The 23,911-nt window shown below is 37.5% G+C and overlaps 1 protein-coding gene across 42 annotated transcripts in view; it reads right to left on the minus strand.

Moving 5' to 3' along the window:
- The window catches only part of Nrxn1 (neurexin I), a 1,059,516-nt gene that overhangs the window by 170,794 nt on the left and 864,811 nt on the right, over positions 1–23,911 (minus strand). For all 42 annotated transcript variants that reach the window (NM_177284.2, NM_020252.3, NM_001346957.1 and 39 more), the window contains one exon: positions 3,886–4,057. In NM_177284.2, coding sequence (NP_796258.2) covers positions 3,886–4,057 — 172 coding nt within the window. The remainder of the gene's footprint in view (positions 1–3,885; positions 4,058–23,911) is intronic.

Here is a 23,911-nt window from a genome sequence, read left to right on the forward strand (position 1 = left end):
ATCAAACTTTTAATACTAAATAAGAACTGTCTTAAATAATATAGTAATGATGACATTGGTTAAAAATGAGTAACCAATTTATCTAAATAAATGGGTTGAATTTAATGGCAATAATGAATGGGTTTCCCATGGCCTGAAATTTTCCCATGACCTAAATTTTATCAGACTTAGCCAATAAACAAAGGATTGAGTTCCTTTTAAAACCTATGAGACTTCAGTCAAATTGGATAGCTAGAAAAACAAACTTGAACTATCCCATGAAATCTTCCTCTGGGATATTTCTCTTTCAACTTCTCTCTTGCCTAAAGGATTGACTTTGTGACAATAATCTAGACCTTCGTTTGTTTCTTTATTCAAACCCCATTAGCAATTTTGTTTTGATTTTGGTAGGTGTTCAATATCCTTGTTGTTTCCCAAGCTATGTAATCTAGTGATCAAGAACATTTGTGTTATGTTTCTATCTTACTGCAGATTTCCAGTTTACTGCTACCTACTGCCCCCTCCTGAATCTGTGACATTAGGATGCTGAATGTTATAATCGTAAAATGAGAGAGCAAGAGGCAGGAAGTGGGGAGGCAAAGAAAAGGAGGAGAAAATTTCAGAGGAGAAAAGAGGAAAAGTGAAGGCAGAGAAAGAGGTGATGAGAGGAGGAAGGGAAGGAGAGAGGAGGGAGAACAGCAGACAGAAGAGGAGAGGAGAGGGGAAAGGGAGGAAACAGCTCTTCTTTAACTGTCCTTAAGTACTTACAATGCACTTTGTACTCACCCTGTTAAGATTTTACTCATTCTTATCTTTTCTTTTTAGCATATGAGCTATTTAACAGTTTCATGGATATATGTCAGTCTCCATCTCTACCAGCTAATTCCAACCAATAACTGCTTGCTTGAAAAGACCCAAATTTTGTTCCCAGTTTCTTACACCACTCACTGCAAAATAATCTGAGAATCTGTTGTGTCCTTTTAAAAATCTGTATTCTTATTTTTGAATATATTCTTAGCTAAATATGAGATAACCCTTATATTTCCCCATGTACAATGGTTCTAGTATTGAATACTTAAAAATTGTCTTGTTGCCAAACAAGGAACCTAATGAGTTCCTTGTATGTAGTATATACATTTTTTACATATACGTAGATAGGCCTAACGTAGTCATAAAAATAAAATTATAATTTAACTTTGTAAAGATATAAAAGGTATTTTTCACATATGAAGCTAAAGCTTATTTCCCAAAGAAACTGATTTTCTGGGAATAATCTTGAGTTGGGGACAGCAAAATGACATAAGGCTTTGTTGAGTAACATTAGAGGAGGAGGTCTATTTTTGTTGAGAGAGAACATTTTGCTACATAACTGTAATTAGGAACAAATCAGAAATTAATGATGCATTATATTCTAGAGCTTTAACTGACATGAAATAAGAAACAATTTTCTCAACTTTAAAGGAAAATATTATTTCTGTACTTTGCTTCATGCACAGAGAATAATTGAAAAGGGATTTACGGGAATTTCAATACTTAGTCTTAAATATGAATTGTTGGCTTGTAGGAATATCCCATTTCCAAAAGAGCCTAAAATCTATATCTCCTAATTAGTTTCTCTATGAAAGCCTTCCTGACACCTGCAGGGCAATACCACTGGTCAATGCTTTAGGTGCTTTTCATTAAAGGTGTAGTGTCGCTACCAGACAAATTGCTTCATATAAAAGCACTTACCACAAAAGCCTATAATGGAAGGTTAAGTGCTATCCTTAATTACTAATTTCAACCCTTGTATTCTGCAGTGCAGGAACTTTAAAAGGAAGCAAATACAGTCCGTTGGTTCCGTTCCTGCTTCTCTGATTATAGGATTTGGTGGTAAAAGCATTAGTCTAGTGGCTTTTCTAATGAATAATAACCTCCCTAAATTTTTAAAATAAAAATAGCCAAGCCTCAAGCTGATATAAAAGATATATACTAGACTATGATATTGAACTCATATTTAAAATCACATTGTTCTAAAATCTTTTAATCTAGGTCACTCACACTTTGAAATTTATATTCAACCTCTACAGCTTTGCTGGTGGTAAAACACCAGGAGAAATGAATGTTTGAAAGTCTCATGCTTTCTCCCCTTTGTTAGCATCATGCTGAAGTGCACACAGGGGAGATGGGTAGACAATTAAATAGCATAATGGTGATGTCTCTGTGCTCTTTATAACATTAAGTTCTTATGTGTGTAATACATGCAGAATTTAACGTTTTTATATTGATAGCACTTTCTCATGCATTTTCATATGTGTAGTATACGTGAAATTTTTCATCAGTGCTATAATATTTTACGTGCCAGCTATTGCATGTGTCCTTCACAATAACATATGGAATTTGGCTCAATCTTCATTTATTCATGATAATTAAAGCACTCTTTAGTGAATGGGCACCTAGAGTAGGTGTCTAGATATAAAAGATTATAACTATGACAATTGTTTCTAAATATTTGTTTCTTATTATTAAATCTTCAAGTACATCTTATGTCTTTCTCTCTTTCTTTCTTCCCCCTCCTTTCCTTCTATCTCTCCCTCCCACCCTCTTCTTTCTTTCTTTCTTTCTTTCTTTCTTTCTTTCTTTCTTTCTTTCTTTCTTTCTTTCTTTCTTTCCTTCTTCCTTCCTTCCTTCCTTCCTTCCTTCCTTCCTTCCTTCCTTCCTTCCTTTCTTCTTTCCTTCCTTCTTCTCTGTCTCTGTCTCTCTTTCTCTCTCCTTCCCTCCCTCCCTCCCTTTTTCTTTCTTTATTTGAGACACGTGGTAGTAGTAGTCCTAGCTGTCCTGGAGCTCACTGTGCAGTCCAGGTTGGCCTTGATATTTTCCAGGATAAATTGATAAGCACTTATTGCATGCTTGTTGCTTGTGAGTATTTCAGTAATTCCCAGACGTGTTCTCTATGTTCTTGATTTTAAATGTTATCACAAGGAAGTGTGTTCTGTTACATTTCGTTCATCACATATTTGCAGAACAAATGAACAGGTTAGGACTGAAAACAGAGAATGATAGAAGTCAGAAGACACTCAGACAGGCGTCAAGGAGATTTTATGTCTTCATTATAGGTCATTCCCAGAGAAAACTGGTGTATAATCAATAAAATGTTTAATCAAATTATTTATTCTAAGAAGCAAATAATTCCAACAAAGGAGTTGCCTCTGTATTCACTATTGTTATCAGTTTACTGCATAGAATATAAATTGGTTTTATGTTTTTATTTACACTGTGTCATGAACTGTGCTATAGAGAAAGAGAACATTTTATAGACTTCAGTTGAGTGACACACTATCATCCCAGAGTCCTCGTGAATCACTATCGTTTTACACAAGGGAAATGAACTCAGTTTAATCCTAGCTGCAGATCTGTGGTGCAGTGTTTCTTTTCATCTCACTACTGGCTGCATCGCTGCTTGCCACCTGCTCTGCTCACGTGTTTTGTACGTCTCTCTTGTGTGCCACTGTCAAAGGGACAGCTTTATTTGTTCTCAAAGAAAGTGTTATAATGTTTTTCCCCTGAATTTAAATTTTAACTGTTACTTTTGACAAAGCCTTTCCTTTGTTCAAATGCAAGGATTCAGTAAAAAGCTTTGACACGTGTGCTTTTTCATGTGTGCATTTTTCTAGTGCACTCATGTTCTGTATTTTGCAAAAGACAATGTGTGACTTCAAATTCACCTAATAAAATGTCATTTGTACACAGTAGCAAGAACAGTTTAGGACAACATTACATTGACATGACTCTAAAGTCTAATAAATACTTGATGGCTTTTCAAAAAAAAAAAACCACAATTTGAAGAAACGGACGCAACCATTGGCTTTTCCAGTTTTTTTTTTTTTTTTTTCATAAAACTTCCCAAGTCCACAAGCCCTTGCTTACCTGCAGGGTAGCGTTCGATAACTGGCCAGCTGTCCACCTGTAACGTGGCATTGCCACCACTCCTTGTGAAACGTACTACATGGTATTTCCCATCATTAATGATTGCATTAGACTCTTCGATGGCGATGTCATCTGTCCCAACATTAAACTTAACTCCAATTTTTCCTTGGTGCTGTTAGGAAGGATGGGGGAAAGGGTCTTATTAATTCAATAAATTAGCATTTGATAAGAATTGCATAGCAGGCATTGTTCAAGAACATGCTTTGGACAACAGCTGCTTTCTTCTGATTCTATTTCTGAAAAACTACATGCAATAGAAGGAAGATCTTGACATCTGGCTAATTCTGAGACATTTCTTTCATGGATAATTGATATTTTGAAAGACACATTTACAAGGGAGTTGAACTGCCTTCTTCCCAGGGACTGCCACTGAGAAGGTGCACAGCTGCCTGTCTGAGAGCACACACCCTCATGTCCTCTGACATCTCCTTAACCTAATCTCCCAATTTCACAAGAAAAACACAGATTGAAACCCTCCCTTTTAATAATGAGAGAAATGGGAGCAATACAGTCTGTTTAGAACCAAATGGCAGATGCTCACAATACAAGCCATCTCTGTAACAGGGCGGGCAGAGAAATAGGCATTCACTGAAATGATTCTTAGTCTTTAGTTTCAAACCACCAAGACATTAGCAGCTTAGGACACACTCATTGTCTTTTCCTTGCAGATGATGAAACTGTGTCATAAGGCTGCAGTATCTTGTTCAAGGACACACAACTTAGTAAAGACAGCAGGAACTAAAGTATGAATCCCTAATTTTTAGGTTACACATTAGCTAAAATGGAGCCAGAATAATTATCTACAATTAACACCCTCTCTGAATTATGCAAAGCAGTATTAAAAATCATTCTAAAGGTAAAGTTATGATTGATAACTTCACCTGTGGTTCCAAAAACTTCATGTACCTCTGTCCTCTACCTCTAAGAAGCTTTCTCTGATAGCAGGGCTGTCAACCCTACCATGAGCTGAGCTGATTTTGAAAGCATGGAGATTTTTGCATAACCAGTAGCACAGGATATGGGCATTTCAGGCCCTTTTCAGAGTCAGACTCAGACTATCTGTGATTCTTCTTTCAACAAGCCTTAATTGAGAGAAACAACACTGGGGAAGAGGGTGTTAAAGGACACAGGGGGTTTTAAATGAGAAGCCAGAAGGTTTGGAGTGCATACTTGGACCCCATAGGTTTAAACTGTTGAAGGTTTCTCAGTACTATTCTAGGCAAGACGATGACATCAGTGTATAATAGAAAAACTTATATTAAAAAAAATCTTTCAAATAAAACTAGATTAATTTAAGAAAAATGCTCGAGGTGCTGTTTCAGACACTGCTGAAAACATTAAAGTTTTCTGTATCGCATGTATTTATTGCACATAAAGAATTTTTTATTAATTTAATTTTAATTCTTTTGTTTTCATTTATTTTAGGCTTGATAAACAATAAACAATTTGACTTTAAGATGTCACATTTCTTTCTCTTCTGAGAGTTTGTGTGTTGATTAATTAAACAAATGCTTATAGCCTAATATAAATATTTGTTATTCATACTGTGAAAAAATCTATACATGTATTAGACAAACTTTGATTGTATTGAATCTTGCTTTCTCCCTTACTCCTCCCCTAATTTCTCCTCTCTCCAATTGCTTTCCACAAAAATTCATGTCTTCTTATTTATATATATTAAAATCCCACTGGGTCTGCCCTCCTACACATGGTGGTAGGGTCCCCACTGAAGAATGAGCAAGCTACCTGGGTCCACCCCCCAGCACATTTCCCTTGTTAATATTGTCCATGCATGTACTAATAACAGATAAGATCATATGACTTAAATGAGACTCTTACACCATCCTCTAGTCTTATCTCATATGTTAAAATTATGCATTAGCTTGTACTCAAATATATTCATGTTTATTTAAATACATTAAGTATGCATAAACACCTCGTTAACTTATTAAAAATAAGTGGATAGTTATTTTGCTAAAATGGAGAAATAACAAATGTCCATGGGACCAGGACATTTGCTTGAGGTCACGTATCCTAGAAATGATAAGGAACTTCACTTATGACACCCCAACATTATGGCTGCCTGAACAGGACCTAAGTAAGTACAATACCAACATAACCATGCTAACATGGAAGGGGTAAATCTCCTGGATGCTCAACCATAAACAAAGAATTACAGCTTCAGTCCTACTTAAAAGAGGGAAGAAAATAATCATGGGATGCAGAGGGAGGGAGGGATCTTGGTGGGAGTGAGGAGGGGGAGGGAAAAAAACAGGAGCAGGTACTAGGGTGGGGAACAGGAGAGACTCCCAGAAGTCCAGGAGAATGAATGAAAATGTGCATGTTCTGGGGAAGGGAGATGGGGAGAGAGACTCTCAGGACTCAGTGAAGGTGATCGCAGCCAAAATGCCCAACAGTGGGGAAAGGGAACTTGAAGAGTCTACCTTCAATAGATAGACAGGGTCTTAAGGGGAGGAATGGGATTACTAACCCACAATCAACATTTCTGATTCCGTTTTTTTTTCTGTCTAAAAGAAATTCAGGGACAAAACTGGAGAAGATACCGAAGGAAATATAGTCTAATGACTGGCCCAACTTGAGATCTGTCTCATGGGGTGTGGGAGGAGGCACCAAAGCCTGGCACTATTACTGATGTTATGATGTGAGCCAAGGGGGAGGGGGAATGGGATGAGAAACTGTGAGAGAGGTGACAATGAAGGGGGGAGGCAATGGCTGGAATATAAATAAATAAAATAAATGTAAAAAAGTTACAGTCAGACATCATATACATGCAAGTAACACTAAACAGCTTGAACAAGATGTACTTCAAAATTTATGAATGTAGAATAATTTAAAAAAGGGAGCTATGAATCTGAGAGGGAATGGTAGTGGGTTGGGGTGGGGTGGAGTGGAGTGGGATGGAGTGGGGTGGAGTGGAGAAGGGTTAGGTGTGGTAGAGTAGGGTTGGGTGGCGTGGGTTAGGGCAGAGTGAACATAGGAAGAGAGGGGAGAAAGTGAAGGAAGGGAATAATGCAAACATATTTCAATTTCAATAATTAAAAGTGAGAAGTTGTTTCTTATTGTGTGTCTTCATGTGCACATATATGCTCATACACCAAGGGGTGCATGACAAGGGGAAGTCAGAGGACAACTTAAAGGATTTGATTTTTCCCTGACACTGCAGCCTTCACATACTCAGCCATTTTAACAACTTCTTTGGTGAGGGATTTCTAAGATTTGACTAAGAACTCTTAAAACCTAAGTAGTCCTCAAGAAATGAAGGGAATACATTCAGCTTTCTGGTGGCTACTGTAGCATTAGGGTGAGATACCTTCTGTTCCTTATCCCTTCCTGTTCCTTCTGCCTCATCCCTAGAAGATGCGTGGAGAAAGAAAAAACAAAAATCTGAATCACAGAAACAAGAGGAGTGAGTGTTATTCTTCTCCCACCACATGTGGACTCCCAGTGTGGTCCAAGCAGACACTACTGGGCACCTTTAAGGAAACCTACAATTATTACTGTAGGTGAGACAGCGAGACAGCTAAACTTACTTTCATTGCCTAAGAGTGGGTTTTGTGCTCTCTAAGAGGATGCTGAAGACTGGTAAGAAAGACATTCCCTAGACTTTCCTGGGTTTGGAATGAAAACCTCTCAGGACAGTTTTAAATTGCAGTTCTATCTTACTATTGCAATCTAGTAAGTACATGATGGTACTTGTTAATCCAGAGTTAACTCATTGGCATTCTCTTCTGGTATTAATGCCTTTCTTGTAACAGAAGTGATAAAACAAACAAACAAACAAACAAAACAAAACAAAAACAACTCAAGTTTCCACATTGCTGTAAGAAAATGACTACAGTAGTCTGTTCTCATCAAACTACCAACTATTAAGGACAGGAAAAATTTGTGAATAGATGCATCATCATTGTGAAGCATAAAAAAAGTCTCAGTCACTGGAGAGATTGCACTGAGGACAAAAATACTCTCTTCTTCCCAAGGGTCCACGTTCAGTACCCATGGGCATCTAGAGCTCTTCTTCAGGACAAGGGGCCTTCTTATGGCCTCCTTGGGCATCCACACACATGTGACATGCTTATACACAAGTAATACAAACAAATCTCAAATACAATGTCCCCACTTTACAGGTAAGTAGGTGCTTTCACCTTATCTTAACCTCTTTTCATAATGTGACTCATGAAATGCTTCCTTCTTAGGGTATAGAAATGACCAGATTTTACAATGTTTGATTAATTGCCCATATTAAACAATTAATTATGAAACATCAAGGGTCAACGCTGCTTGGAGAGGTCCTGGTTTTCAAACAGTGTCCATCTGTTCCTGGATATGCCAATATGTTGCCTCCACTCTGAGTAACTTTAATATATAATAGATTCAAACTTTGTGAAGTACCAAGTGTAGAAATGAAGATCACCAGAGTTGGGGAAAATAATTCCTACCACAACTCACTGTATTCTATTTCCAAGACCTTGGAAAATCAATTTCAATATAAATGATAGCCAAAGAAACATCTATCTCCATGGGGGGAAACATTTAATATAGTGAAATATCAAATACTACTATGAAGAATATTTTCTAAATCTAATATGTCTTTCCTCCTAAAAGCTATAAATATGCTTCAAACCCAGCTCATATTGTCAGGATAGAAAGTTGTTTCAATTATATATAAAAAAATAAAACTTGCTGAACTTCCTTGCCAATGGATAATTACAATTTAAAAGAATTCATTTCAAATCCTTACTCCTCTGGATTAAACGTGATTGTCTTGGTAAATTCTCATGAATATTGCATTAGGAAAACCAGTAGTCATTTCTGTGGACATGTGCTGATCTCTCTGTATTGTATCTTGCTTGTAATGAGTAACTGTCTTATGCCATAATTTTGAAAATCTGTTCTAAGAACATCAGTAATGAGGCATTTATAATTTAATGAAGTCTTTCGTGGATTCATTAAATAAATAGAGACAAAGGTAATTATTGTTTTTTTTCACAAAAGCTCATTTATGAATAAGGATTATAATATTAAGCCATGTTAAAAGGAAACATCATGAAATATGATACTGGATACGTACTTGAAGGTTCTAAAACGTGTGATCACACTGTCTAATTCTTTATAAAATTATAGTCAATTGAAAATGTTTCGACCAAGATTGAGATTTAATGATATTCTCAATATCTAGAGCATACTTCAAATAAGATATGTATGTTGCTCATTCGGTTATATTCTAATCTATCTGCATACAAACTAGATAAAATACAAAGTACACGTGCAAAAATTGTATTATATATAGCATAAAATATGCTCCATAAGATCCTAAAGCACAGATGTCATCCCTTTATTTTGTTTTGTGTTTACTTCATCTATGCCCATAAAAAGAATTAATAAAATTTAAAAATTGCATTTGTCAGTATTTTTATTTATCATGCTCTTTGTTAGAAGCAACCAACAGGAAAGAAAGAGCGCAGCCCTAAAAGCATGCAGCCTAGCAGAGTTCCCTGTCTCTGTTCTATGAGCATCTGATATGTACTGTGACATACCCCTATGCTCCCGAACTGGGGAAGAATTAGACAATGTGCTCATGCGCACTAGAGGACTGTGCTCACTCTAGAACACGGGATGTTTCCCAGAAACCAGACCTACCTGTAGCCAGAATCTGACACTATGCTGTGCTCTGTTTCTCCAGAGACAAATCCTCATGAGGGAGCCAATGGCCTGTGGCTGGATGAGTTTTGTGGGGCCTGAGGTCATTGTTGTTGACATAGTGCAGGGACTGACAGCAGAGAGCCACCTATTCTCCCTCTCCAAAATAACTGAGCTGAAAATTGCCATTGAGCCCTAATATATTCCAAAATCAGGGACTTACCACTGGCCGGTAAGGATTGGGTTTATTAATACAGATGATTTATAATATCAATAAGGAGTTTTAATCTATTATTTTGGCAAACCCTCTTGTACCTCTATGGACACACCCACGTCACAAGTTCTCACTGATCTGCCTTCTTACCACTGAGAAACATCCTTCTTTATGCATTCTGTGAACATATAAATGCAAATATTTGGTATTCACTCTATGTGTAAGGACAGCACAGAACTGTGAGACGGTGGCTTATTTATTGATTTACTTATTTGTTTTGCTTTTGCGTCTGAGAAAGTATTTAGTAACTGTAAGAAGACAAGTTATGTGTTAAAACACATCAAAGAACAGAACGAGCACCTTGTCAGTGAAGAACGAGGCGCATTCAGGGATGGGTATGAAGGATCTCAGGAGTCTTTCATTGTGCAGGTAGACATAGTCCATATGGAAACAGCTATAAAAGAGCCAGTGCAAACCCCTCCTGCACATAAAGGTTCACTGTGTTTTCCTACTTCTTGTATCTTAGAATGTTTGCTAGAGGCTGTCCATTGAACTGTATATATGCACAGTGGATCTCACTACAACATACCGGAATAACATAGCAAACCTAAAAGCTACGTTCCTAGAGAGCTCCAACAAGCTTCCCCAAGTTTCATAGCTGAATGAGGATGAGTAACTAGAAGTTGATCAAGTTGGTGGAGCTTCTTATAAAAGAATGGCATTCGCCATGTCTGTGCCTCAGGAAGAACATGAAACCAGAATATCCTTAAAGACTGAATTACAGGGAAGTTTTCTGCTAAGTGCTAACATTTGCATTCCCCAGCACTATACAACACAGAACTCAAAGTAAACAAGGTCCAGGATGATACAACTCAGAGAGATCTCACTTAAGAGAGACATATTTTAAAACACAGCACACTCATTTTCCCATTCAACTAGCATAAAAGATAGTATGATTTGACTTGAAGGTAGGATATCTTCTCTATTATGTCCCTGTTCTCCAGAATTCTGTACCTCTCCTGACACCATGACAACCTGTCACTGAGACGGATGCTACCATCCCAGAGGTCCCCCTCTCCTTGTCCTAAGGGTGACTAATCAAACTTTGTATACCTTTGCCAGTCGTCCTCCTCAAGTATCATTTTTTATGTTTACGTTTTTTGTAAAATGCTAAAAAATTTTTAGGATTGTAAAAGCAGTGTCTTAGTAATTATACCCTTCAAAATCACATAACAGACTTCTTTCCCATTTGGATTTCCCAGGAATTCACTTACACATAATATTTTTATTATTATTACATATTTTCCTCAATTACATTTCCAATGCTATCCCAAAAGTCCCCCATACCCTCCCCCCTCCACTTCCCTACCCACTCATTCCCATTTTTTTTTGGCCCTGGCGTTCCCCTGTACTGGGGCATATACAGTTTGCATGTCCAATGGGCCTCTCTTTTCAGTGATGGCCGACTAGGCCATCTTTTGATACATATGCAGCTACGGGGTACTGGTTAGTTCATAATGTTCCACCTATAGGTTGCAGATCCCTTTAGCTCCTTGGATACTTTCTCTAGCTCCTCCATTGGGAGCCCTGTGATCCATCCAATAGCTGACTGTGAGCATCGACTTCTGTGTTTGCTAGGCCCCGGCATAGCCTCACAAGAGACAGCTACATCTGGGTCCTTTCGATAAAATCTTGCTAGTTACACATAATATTTAAGTAAATTGTAATTCACAGACAATACTGTAAAACAACCTCATAGAAGTAAGTATACTGTTCTTATTTCAAAGGCAGTAGCACTCCCCCACCCCCATTGTATGATCCCACATATTTGATTCATGAGAAAATACAAATAAAATTCTTAGCTCACTTAATTATTGCACAGCACTCAAGATCCATTGCTTTCATTACTACTAATATTTTTGTTATTCTATTGAAAAATGCTGTTCAGCTTTAGAACAGGTTAGGAGATGTAGGTAGGCAGGGTAAATTTGGTAGAGGACATCACCTTAGTTTTTCACAATGGCTCATGAAACAAGATAGCTATCACACTAACAAGGTTGCAAACATTTTAAATTCTGGTACTATGAAAGGATATTATGATCAAGGCAATTCTTATAAAGCATTTACTTGGGGGTTTGCTTACTCTTTCAGAGGTCTACTCCAACATCATGGCAGGGAGTATGGTGGTATGCAGGCAGGTGCTGTAGCAGTAGTTGATAGCTACGTCCTGATCCACAGATAGAGGAAGGAAACTGGATTTGGCATGGGTTTTTGAAAAGGCAAAGTCCACCCCTAGTGACACAAACCTCCAACAAGACATATTGCCTAATCCTTCTCAAATACTGCCACTTAAGATGACTAAGCATCCAAACATATGAACCTACAGGGATCATTCCCATTTGAACCACCATAGAAGCTGGGAATCAGAAAATCAGACAAAGGACATCTAGTATTTACCACTGGGCTCCAGAAAGAATATTCTAATCCTACTGAATGTGCATGTGTAATGAATTGCTCTGCCATGGCTGTACTGAAGCATGGGATGTTTAACTGTGTAGTCTCTTTGTTCCCTTCGATTGAATGTCATTTTGGTTCTAGAAAAGTCTGATTACAAAGGAAAACGTCAGACATATTTTTTTTAAGAAGTATATAGTACCTCTTCAATTGTGTTTTTTTAAACACATGCCAACAATACCTAATTAGAAAATCAGTCACTATTAGAAAATTTCAAAATTTATAAAACAGATGGATTCTTGGATTTTATTATACTTTAGATATAGAGCTTTTCTGGTTGGAGAAAAAAGATTTTCCATTCAGTTGACATGTAAATAGTCTGAGTTGCCTTCAACACCTCATTGGAAAATGGAAGAGCTTGTCCTTTTGGATAAGTACCCACCCCAATTTCTTGCAAAAAATGTAGGACTTGGTAGTATAAATGAGAAATGATAACTGAAAATAGACCCCGAATTCTGTTGCTGATGCAATCCTTCAGTGCTTCTCGTTCAGTACATCATTTATCAATAGATGAAATGAAACCAAAGTTAAAATAACAAGTTTAGAGTCAGATGACTCAATGCCATGTTAGTGTGTTCTTGAATAGATAAATAATTGAGACAATAGTATTTTGGAATCTTCCCAGCATCATTTATGAAGCCAGTATTGGGTTATGCTTCATGCCTCTGATACTATTTTGAAGGTTTCCACTATGACTATGGATTAAAGATCAAGACTATTTCATGGTATTTTCCAATGGTGCGAATAGTACATATCTGTGTGATACACTACAGCTGTACAACAAAACTGATGGCCTCTTGAAAACCAGCTGTCTCATCAAGAGTTGCCACCTCTGTCTACTGAAACACTAACCAATACAAAATAGAAAAGTAATCTATAAATGTTTCTATCTGTAAAATAATGGTTAGTAAGCTTCTATTCTCCAAATAACAAAGCAGAAATGAAACAGGGAAAGAAGTAGACCTCAGCTTGGTGCCCATAGAATTCTTAATTTCTCATTGGTAATGCTTGAGGTTACATACCACTTTCTGTGACATTAAGACATGAGCTATGCTTGAGCTTTATCCAAGCAGTAGCTCATTATGTATAGATGGTTTGGGGTTCTTGCTACATTTTTGTTGTTGTTGTTGTTTTTGTTGTTGTTGTTATTGAAATGACTGCTGCTTTAAAAAAAACTTTGGTTGAATGGTAAATTTGTGTTGTTCAGATTGTATGGTCATTCAGGGAACCATATACAACAAATATTGTGCTTCGGGTACTGATTAAAGCCATAACCTTTGTTTTTCTACTTCTGTGTCTTTGGGCCATTACACAGCTTGTTATTAACCTTCACTGGGAACTGGACAAAGAGAGGCTGTTCTATCAATTCTGCAAGATGTTGGCATTTCTGGGTAAGTTTTTCCTGTAAAAGAGGCTTGGGATTATTTGTGGATTTCATTTACTTGTTGTTTTCCAGGACTATCATTTCTGTGCAGCGCTGACTCTAATTACAGTCTGGCTCTAGTGTTCTGTATTTCCATAGCTCAGAGCATAATGTTTCTCAGACAAATAGACAAAGCATCTTTACATGGTAAATACAATCCTCTATACATGGGAACTTTATCTTAGTGATTGTTTTATAGGTAAAACCAAAATTAACTTCTGGATATGTTTTTAAAATAAAAAAATCTTGAAAACAGATAAAGAGCCTAATGTATTATTCTCAATGACTCATCTGATACATCATAGAGACGAACCTACAGTGCATATATATCTTTGCAGGTACTGTCACTATTTTAAATCATGACTTATGAGCAAGATGTATTAGCCAAGTTATATCTTCATACAGGCTTGACATAGTAAATTCTTTTTGATGTTTTCTTAGTTAACATGAGCTTAGAGCAGATCCCTAACATGAAATGTATTCCAAGACAACAATGGACATGGATGTCTTTCTTAACTTTCCTTTCTTACTGACTTCTGCTCCAGGACTACTTGTTTAGCATTCTTAGAAAAAGTGAGTATGTGTGGATCAAGGAATTCCAGCCCCACACAACACTTCGTACAGAATCAGCAAGGCTCTATTATCCACAGAATGGAAAGTAATAATTCCCACAGCCAGACAGATCTATATTTATAAGTATAGATCACACAAACACATCTATACTTATAAGTATCAAGCACAACAGTTTTCAGAAGAGAATATGGGTATTTTCAAGGATAAATGATGAATATATTTGCTCTATTTCAATTTTCATAAGCCAATATACTGTCTTAAAAGGGTGTCAAGAAATAGTTTTCACGTATCTTTTAGCTACAGCATATTTTAGAATGCTACTCTACCAATTTCCACGAGTAAAATTAATTTATAATATATGCTGTGGTCTAAGTTGACACACGTTCATTTATCTATACATAAGGGTATATTTTTGACAAATAAAATAAAGAAAAACAGGAGTACACGAGAACAGAGGCAGACACAAAAGAGGAAACACAAAAATACCTTCGAGAATTAAAGGAAAACACAACCAAACAGGTAAAGGAATTGAACAAAAACATCCAGGACCAAAAATGAAAATAGACACAAAGAAATCACAAATGCAGACATAATTGGAGATAGAAAACCTAGGAAAGAGATCAGGAGTCATAGGTTCAAGCATTACCAACAAAATACAAAAGATAGAAGAGAGAATCTCAGGTGCAGAAGATAACATAGAAAACATTGACACAACAGTCAAAGAAACTGGAAAAATCAAAAAGCTCCTAACAGAAAACATCCAGGAAATCCAGAACACAATAAGAAGACCAAACCTATGAATAATAGGTATAGAAAAGAGAAAATATACCCAACTTAAGGGCCAATAAATATATCAACAAAATTATAGAAGAAAACTTCCCTAAACTAAAGAAAGAGAGGCCCATATATATACAAGAAGCCAACAGAACTCCAAATAGACTGAATCAGAAAAAAATTCTTCCCATCACATAATAATCAAAACACCAAATGCACAAAACAAGGAAAAAATAGTAAAAGTTGTAAGGGAAAACTGTCAAGTAACATATAAAGACAGACCTATCAGAATTACACCAGACTTCTCACCAGAGACTATGAAAGCCAGAAGATCCTGGACAGATGGTATACAGACTCTAAGAGGACACAAATGCCAGCCCAGGCTACTATACTCAGCAAAACTCTCAATTAATATAGATGGAGAATCCAAGATATTCCATAACAAAAACAAATTTACACAATGTTTTTTCCCCAAATCCATCCCTGTAAAGGATAATAGATGGAAATTCCAACACAAGGAGGGAAACTACACCCTAGAAAAAGCAAGAAAGTAATATTCTTTCAATAAACCCAAAAGAAGAAAGCCACACACACATAATTCCACTTCTAACAACAAAAGTAACAGGAAAAAACAATGACTTTTCCTTAATATCTCTTAATATCAATGGACTCAATTTCCCAATAGAAGACATAGACTAACAGACTGAATACATAAACAGGACACAGCATTTTGCTGCATACAGCAAATGCACATCAATGACAAAGACAGACACTACCTCAGGGTAAAAGGCTGGAAAACAATTTTCCAAGCAAATTGTCCCAAGAAACAAGCTGCAGTAACCATGCTAATCTCAAATGAAATTGACTTCCACCAACAAAAGTTATCAAGAAAGATAAGGAAGGACACTTCATACTCATCAAAGGAAAAATCTACAAAGATGGACTCTCAATTCTGAAAATCTATGCTGCAAATCCAAGGGCACCCACATTCATAAAAGAAACTGTGCTAAAGCTCAAAGCACACATCACACCCCACACAATAATAGTGGGAGACTTCAACAACACACTCTCATCAATGGACAGATCATAGAAGCAGAAATTAAACAGAGACACAGTGAAACTAACAGAAGTTATAAACCAAATGAATTTAACAGATATTTATAGAACATTTTATCCTAAAACATTAATATACCTTCTTCTCAGCATCTCATGGTACCTTCTCCAAAATCGACCGTATAATTGGTCACAAAACAAGAATATTGAAATAATGTCATACATCATATCAGATCAACACGGACTAAGGTAGGTTTTCAATAACAACAAAAACAATATAAAGCCCACATACATATGGAAGCTGAACAATGATAACTTGTTCAAGGAAGAAATAAACAAAGGAATTAAAACTTTTTAGAATTTAATGAAAATGAAGCCACAGCATACCCAAACTTATGGGACATAATGAAGGCTGTGCTAAGAGGAAAACTCATAGCTGTAATCTTCTTTTTCAACTGGTGAGAGCATACACTAGCAGCTTGACAGCACACCTGAAAGCTCTAGAACAAGAAGAATCAAATACAGCCAAGAGTTGTAGATGGCAGGAAATTATCAAACTCACAGATGAAACCAACAACGCAGTAGAAACAAAAAGAACTATACAAAGTATCAACCAGACCAGGAACTGGTTCTTTGAGAAAATCAACAAGATAGAGAAACTATTAACCAGACTAAGCAGAGTGCACAAACACAGTATCCAAATAAAACAAGCAATAAAAAGTGAAACATAACAACAGAAACAAAGGAAATTCATAAAAATCTTCAGATCCTCCTACAAAAGCCTATACTCAACAAAACTGAAAAACTTGAATGAAATGGACAATTTTCTGGACAGATGCCAGGTGCCAAAGTTAAATCAGGATCAGATAAACCATCCAAAGAGTCCCATAACCCCTAAAGAAATAGAAGTAGTCATTAAATTTCTCCCAATGAAAAAAGGATTTAGTGCAGAATTCTATCAGGCCTTCCAAGAAGTCCTAATACCAATACTCTTAAAACTATTCCACAAAATAGAAACAGAAGGAGCACTACTTAAATCATTCTATGAAGCCACAATTATACTTATACAAACTGCACAAAGACCCAAAGAATAAAGAGAACTTCAGACCAATTTCCCTTATGAATCTATGCAATAATATTCAATAAAATTCTCACAAACTGAATTGAAGAAAACATTAAAACCATCGTTCCCCAAAATCAAGTAGGCTTCATCCCAGGGCTACAGTGATGATTGAATATATCGAAATCCATCAACATAATCTACTACATAAACAAACTCAAAGAAAAAATGATCATTTCATTAAATGCTGAGCTTTGATAAATTTCAACATCCCTTCATGATAATAGTCTCAGAAATATCAGGAATTCACTTCTGAGTATATAGCCGTCGGATTCTTCAGTATATAACAAGGGCACATGTTCCATTATGTTTATAGCAGCCTTATTTATAATTTCCAGAAGCTGGAAAGAACCCCACCTCGATGTCCTTTAACAGAGGAATGGATACAGAAAATGTGGCACAAAGAACATACATAGTATACACTCACTGATGAGTGAATATTAGCCCCAAAACTTGGAATATCCAAAATTCCATTCACAGCCCACATGAAGCTCAAGAATAAGGAAGACCAAAGTGTGGGTGCTTCGGTCCTTTATAGAAAGTGGAACAAATTAATCACTGGAGCAAATACGGAGAGAAAGTGTGAAGCAAAGACAGAAGGAAAGGCCATCCAGAGACTGCCCCACCTGGAGATCCAGCCCAAACACAGTTACCAATCCCAGACACTATTGTGGATGCCGACAAGTGCTTGCTGAGAGGAGCCTGATATAGCTGTCTCCTGAGAGGCTGTGCCAGAGCCTGACAAATACAGAGGAGGATGCTCACAACCAACTATTGGACTGAGCACGAGGTTTCCAATGCAGGAGTTAGAGAAGGACTGAAGGGACTTCCCATAGGAAGAACAAAAATATCAACCAACTGGACCCCCTCCCCAGAGCTCCCAGGGACAAAACTACCAACCAAAGTGTACACATGTAGGGACACATGGCTCCAGCCGCATATGTAGCAGATGGGGTCCTTGTTGGGCTTCAATGGGAGGACAGGTCCTTCCTTGGTCCTGAGAAGGCTGGATGCCCCAGTGTAGGCGAATTCCAGGGTGGGAATGTGGGAAGAGTTGAGTGGGTAGGGACATACACTCATACAAGCAGGGGTATGGAGAATAGGATGGGGGGTTTCCCAGGGAGGGGGGTGACCTGTAAAGGGGATAACATTTGAAATGTAAGTATAGATAGTACCCAATTGAAAATTTTAAAATGGTGAATGATTTGATATACAAATATAGATACTAATACAAGTATACCTTTTTACAGAGATAAGAATACGTGAATTACACATCACCAGAGGAAGGCATAAGCCAAAAAGACTGTCTATGAAGTAAAAATGGGTTAAAGAATTATGCATAAAAGCTAAAATATATTATTTGAATAAAAGTAATTGGAAAATAGATGTGTGTATTTTTAGAAGCTTCTGATATAAGAGTAGGAAATTGTTGATATAGGTATAGAGATTGACAGTATGTGTCCTGACATTCATCTGATTGTTTGTCCCTAAGTGTCACTCATCAGTGTGCTTTATGAAATGTAATATATAAAAGACTTTCCGAATCAACAGGAACTCACTACAGATTCCAAAAGTCATTTACTCCTAAAATGTCAAAGTATGATTTATCACTCTATTCTGATATTTCAAAGCTAATGTACCATGCTTAGTTTCTTTATGAGGGACAACGTCTTGTTAGCTTAGTTCTCTAGAGATCCCTTTTATCGCAAGATGTAGCACAAGTTCTTCATACAATATCCACCATAGGAAGACCAACGTGTGGATACTTCATTCCTCCCTAGAATAGGGAATAAAATATCCATGGGAGGAGTTTCAGAGACAAAGTTTGGAGCTAAGATGAAAGGATGGACCATCCAGAGACTGCCCCAACCAGGGGTCCATCCCATAATAAGCCACCAAACCCAGACACTAGTGCATATGCCCAGCAAGATTTTGCTGAAGGGGCCCTGTTATAGCTGTCTCCTGTGAGGCTTTGCCAGTGGCTGGCAACTACAGAAGTGGATGCTCACAGTCATCTATAGAATGGAACACAGGGCCCCCAATGGAGGAGCTATAGAAAGTACCCAAGGAGCTGAAGGGGTCTGAAACCCTATAGTGGAACAATAATATAAACTAACCAGTACCCCCAGAGCTTGTGTCTCTAGCTACATATGTAGCAGAAGATGGCCTAGTCGGCCGTCATTTAGAAGAGAGGCCCCTTGGTCTAGCAAACTTTATATGCCCCAGTACAGGGGAATGCCAGAGCCAAGAAGTGGGAGTGAGTGGGTAGGGGAGGAGGGCGGGGGGGGGGGTATAGGGAACTTTTGGGATAGCATTTGAAATGTAAATGAAGAAAATGTCTAATTAAAAAGAAGTACTTTTTGAAATAGCTTGTTGAATTTTTCACATAGTGTCCACAAATTAGTTCAAGAAAAAAAAAATATTTCATGTACAATCTTTTAAATTTGTTGTTCACCTCCTGTGGCACAGGGTCAGCTCTTGGGACAGAGAGTAGAGGGAGAGGGAAACGGGGACGGGAGACAGGAGATTAGTACAGAGGGTCAGGAAATTGAAAAGAGGTCTGTAGCAGTGGGAGATGGTTAACTGGGGGTAGCCACCAGAAAGTCCCAGATGCCAGGAAAGAAAGAGGCTCCCAGTATTCAATGAAGATGACAGTAGCTGAAATACACAACAAGGGGAGAGAGAACCTGTAGAGACGGGCCCCGGTTAAGGGACAGGGTCATCCACTCATCTCAAAAATATTAACCCACACTTGCTCCTGTCTATAGGAAATACATGGACAAAAAGTGGTCCAGAGACTACCCCACCTACGGATCTAAACCCAGACACTACTGCTGATGCCAGGAGGTGCTTGCTGACAGGAACCTGCTATAGCTGTCTCCCAAGAGGCTCTGCCAGAGCCTCATAGATAGAGATGTGGATGCTTGTAACCAACCATCAGACTGAGCCTGAGGACTCCAGTGGAGGAGGTGGAGGAAGGACTGAATTTGCTGAAGTAGTTTGAAACCTTGTAGGAAGAACAATATCAACCAATCAGACACACCAGAGCTCCCAGGTACTAAACCACCTAACAAAGAATACACGTGGAGGGACCTATGACCCCAGCTGCATATGTAGCAGAGGGTGGCCCTATCCGGCATCTATGGGAGGGGAGGCCCTTGGTCCTGTGAAGGCTTGATGTCCCAGTGTAGAGGAATGCTGTGGCATTGAGTAAGTGGGTGGGTGGGGAGCACTCACTTGGAAGTAGGGCAAGGAATTTGGAATAGGGGGGTTGTGGAGGGAAAACTGGGAAGGGGAATAGCAGTTGAAATGTAGATAAATATAATAATCAATTAATTTTTTTTCTTGTTCACTTAAAGGAACAAATAAATAAGGTTCCAATCTTGTGTCCCAATGTAATCTTCTGGGCAGTGACTATTTTCACTCCAAACAAGACAGAAATTCTTTATCTAATTTTACAACCAGGATAATTTCATGTGAATTTTTCTAACAGTTTGTATAGTAATCCTGAAACCTCAAACACACAGGCTTAAAGAGAACAATCCATTCATGTGTCACATGTAGAGTGAATGCTCAATCCTTGTGATTTCAGTGGCCATCCCTCTCCCTAATTATGGAAAACCTAAGGGACATTAAATGTCTTCCGGATATTGATAACAAGGAGTTCCAGAACAATAGTTAGCTAGAACAAAGTCAAACTTAGATTCCCGTCCTGGAAGGATGGAACCCCTTTCTTCCTGCCTTTCTTTCTTGTGATTATATCATGCTGGCCTTTTGTTTTCATAAATGTTCCAGGTTCTGTCCCTATCAGCATCTTTGTGGCTTGTTATGCTTGGCTATATTTTGTCTGTGGTTCCCAATGTCAAAATAAATGATCATCGCTACCCGATCAAAACAAAACAAAACAAAACAAAACAAAACAAAACAAAACAAAACAAAACAAAACAAAACAAAACAAAACTGCTCCTCTGTGCTCCAGTAAGGGTGTTGAAAAACAGATTGGTTCTTACTTTTTAATATGCTGGGCCAAAGGATGCTTCTCTCTGTGAAAATGTCTTTTTGTTGCAGAACCTCGTCAGTGTTCACCCACCAGTGTGCAGCTGATGTCTCTGCAAAAGTCTGCACTGAACACAGTTGAGAAGCTAGCACCACATAAGGCTAGTGGTCATCTGGTTTGCTTTCATGACTCTTTAAGTATTGGACATCACTCATGGAAATGGGCTGCCTAATAAGATGGCTACAAATCCAACTGAGGTGAGTGGGAAGAGACTGACTGAAAAATTAATCTCAAGGTCTTTAAAACTCAAATGTAAACTATATTAACTGTAGATCACTTTTTTGTTGTTTTGTTTTAAAAACACCAAGGCTTTCTCATTAAGCATGGCTTCTCAGAAATGACAGTATTTGGGCAGCAGATGGTGTGGTGACAGTGGTGGTCCTCCTGTGAGGTGTTAGGCCCTCTCTGCACTTCACAAGAAACAACTGTTAAATGTGTATTGGTACTTTCTTGTAACTGGCAAGAAAGCAGAAGTGGCCATGGCTAATAGGCAAAAGATCTGCACCCTGGTCCAAGCACCCTGCTTCTCCATTCTGTCCTATTGTTGCTTTTTGTTTTCACTGCGACCAACACACTTAAAGTAGGGGAGAGTTTAAATGAGATTTCAGCAAAACCTTTAAAAAGAGAAAGACACACACAAAAAAAATCTTTATTATTGCATATACCCAGCAAAATATCAAATATTTTTCGAACATCCATTCCACTCACAACTCTATTTACCTACTATAAAATCTCCATTTTCGGGAAATTTGAATATCGAAGCGAAAAGCTACGGAACTGAGGTTACCGACTTAAACCACTAATCAAGTCGTAGCCAGGCTCATCCGGATTCACACTAGTACCTTTCATTACTTATTGTTTAAAGAGTTATATTTTTTGATTGATTTTTTTAACTTTCTTGAGACAGTGCCTCATATTGTGGCCTAGGCACCCCATAAAATCATGCCTGCCATCTCCTTGCCTGCTCATCGCTGGGACTGCAGGCAACACTGTCAAACTACATTATTGCACTCAGAGAATGCTTTCTGGCTAAGCTTTCCACCATTCTTTAGCAACAGAACGTCTGTCATGAGAATGTCCTGTTGTCTCAGATCCATATCGTTTGATTTATGAAACTTGATTCCTACAAGCTTCCCAGGGTGGGGCCAGAAAACTAACTACATCTTTTAAGTGGGTATCAAATTAGTCCAGGTGTTCAGAAATCTTAGGAAGCTAAATCTTGGACTGTATTAGGACCAAGACAGACTTTGTCATACTTCAAGAACCCTGAAAAACGACATGAAAGCATGATGTCCTTCATGTTTAGTGAATTCTGAAACATCACAAGAGGCCGAAACCTTATAGAAGGGAGAGGTCACAGGGTCACCCACAAGCACCTTTCCCCATTACTCAGGCCAAATCCCTGAGTGCTCTCTAGTGTCTTTTTGTTTTGTTTTGTTTTTTTGTTTTGTTTTGTTTTATTTTACAGTGACACTTTTAAAATCATCTTTAGAAACATGTATTACTTCAAAAGAATTTAGTTTTCCAAACCATCCAATCAAATAAATTATAATAAAATCAGTCATACAGTTTTGACTAAATAAAATGTATGTTTATAATAGGAGTAGGAACAAGAGATTTATTCATCTACTCCTATAGGCAATAAACCTGATATTTGAAAAGAATACTAATAACTTCCTACCAGTCCAGGTCTTCTAACCCCATAATTACTAATCAAGTGAATACAGATCTGAGTTTGGTATCAAATAAGCCGTAAGATGCTCCCTTTAAATAATGAATGATGAATCTACACTAAGTCTTTGTGAGTTGCTTCTCAGAATACAATAACAAGGCTAATTTAATAGGTGAGCTTCGAGTGTTTGAGTTACCGGTGTATCACATGGGGAGGACATGCTGACACTCTGCCTTCTAAACTCTTTCTGTCAGTTCTAGGAACCTCAGTGTTAGTCAGGCTTTCTGTTTTTCACTTTCTCGTCAATTTTTCTCATATAAAATGAGACTATTTTGCAGATGCTTTTAATTATTCTCTTGCCAGAGTATCTCAAATTTTTCTATTTTTAAATTTAAATTATTTGAATTCCTTAATCATGATTTGAAATCAGTCTCTCAATTACCATCATCTTCTTTACCCCATAGCTTGGAAGCATGGGACTAATATTTAATATGTTTTTAAATTTGACCTGATTTAATCCAAGATGCTGCACAGATATAATAATTCAAATCAAGAAATCCTAAAAATCACAGCACCAAAATGAATAACCCTAAAGGTCTATTCTGAAGCGAAAGACAAGCTTTCAAGTTAACTGAAGTGGAAAGGTTATTTAATGTTAGCTTTATTTGAGCTCCAATTAATAAGTAATAAATAATAATCTATGACTCATTCACAGAATTCAAAGATCAGTGTGTAGGAAATATGGTGAGGATTTAAGTTTGAGCCTAGGCACATTGATTTAAAACTTGATACAATTGCTATGGTAGCATTAGCTTTCTATTAACTTTCCTAGTCAAAATTAAATCAGTACATACATCTTTGAAGTAATAATAATTTAATTTGATGCTGTAATTAATTCCATTTTCTGC

The sequence above is a fragment of the Mus musculus genome, chromosome 17 (assembly GCF_000001635.26).
Source record: "Mus musculus strain C57BL/6J chromosome 17, GRCm38.p6 C57BL/6J".
Lineage (NCBI taxonomy): Eukaryota > Metazoa > Chordata > Mammalia > Rodentia > Muridae > Mus > Mus musculus.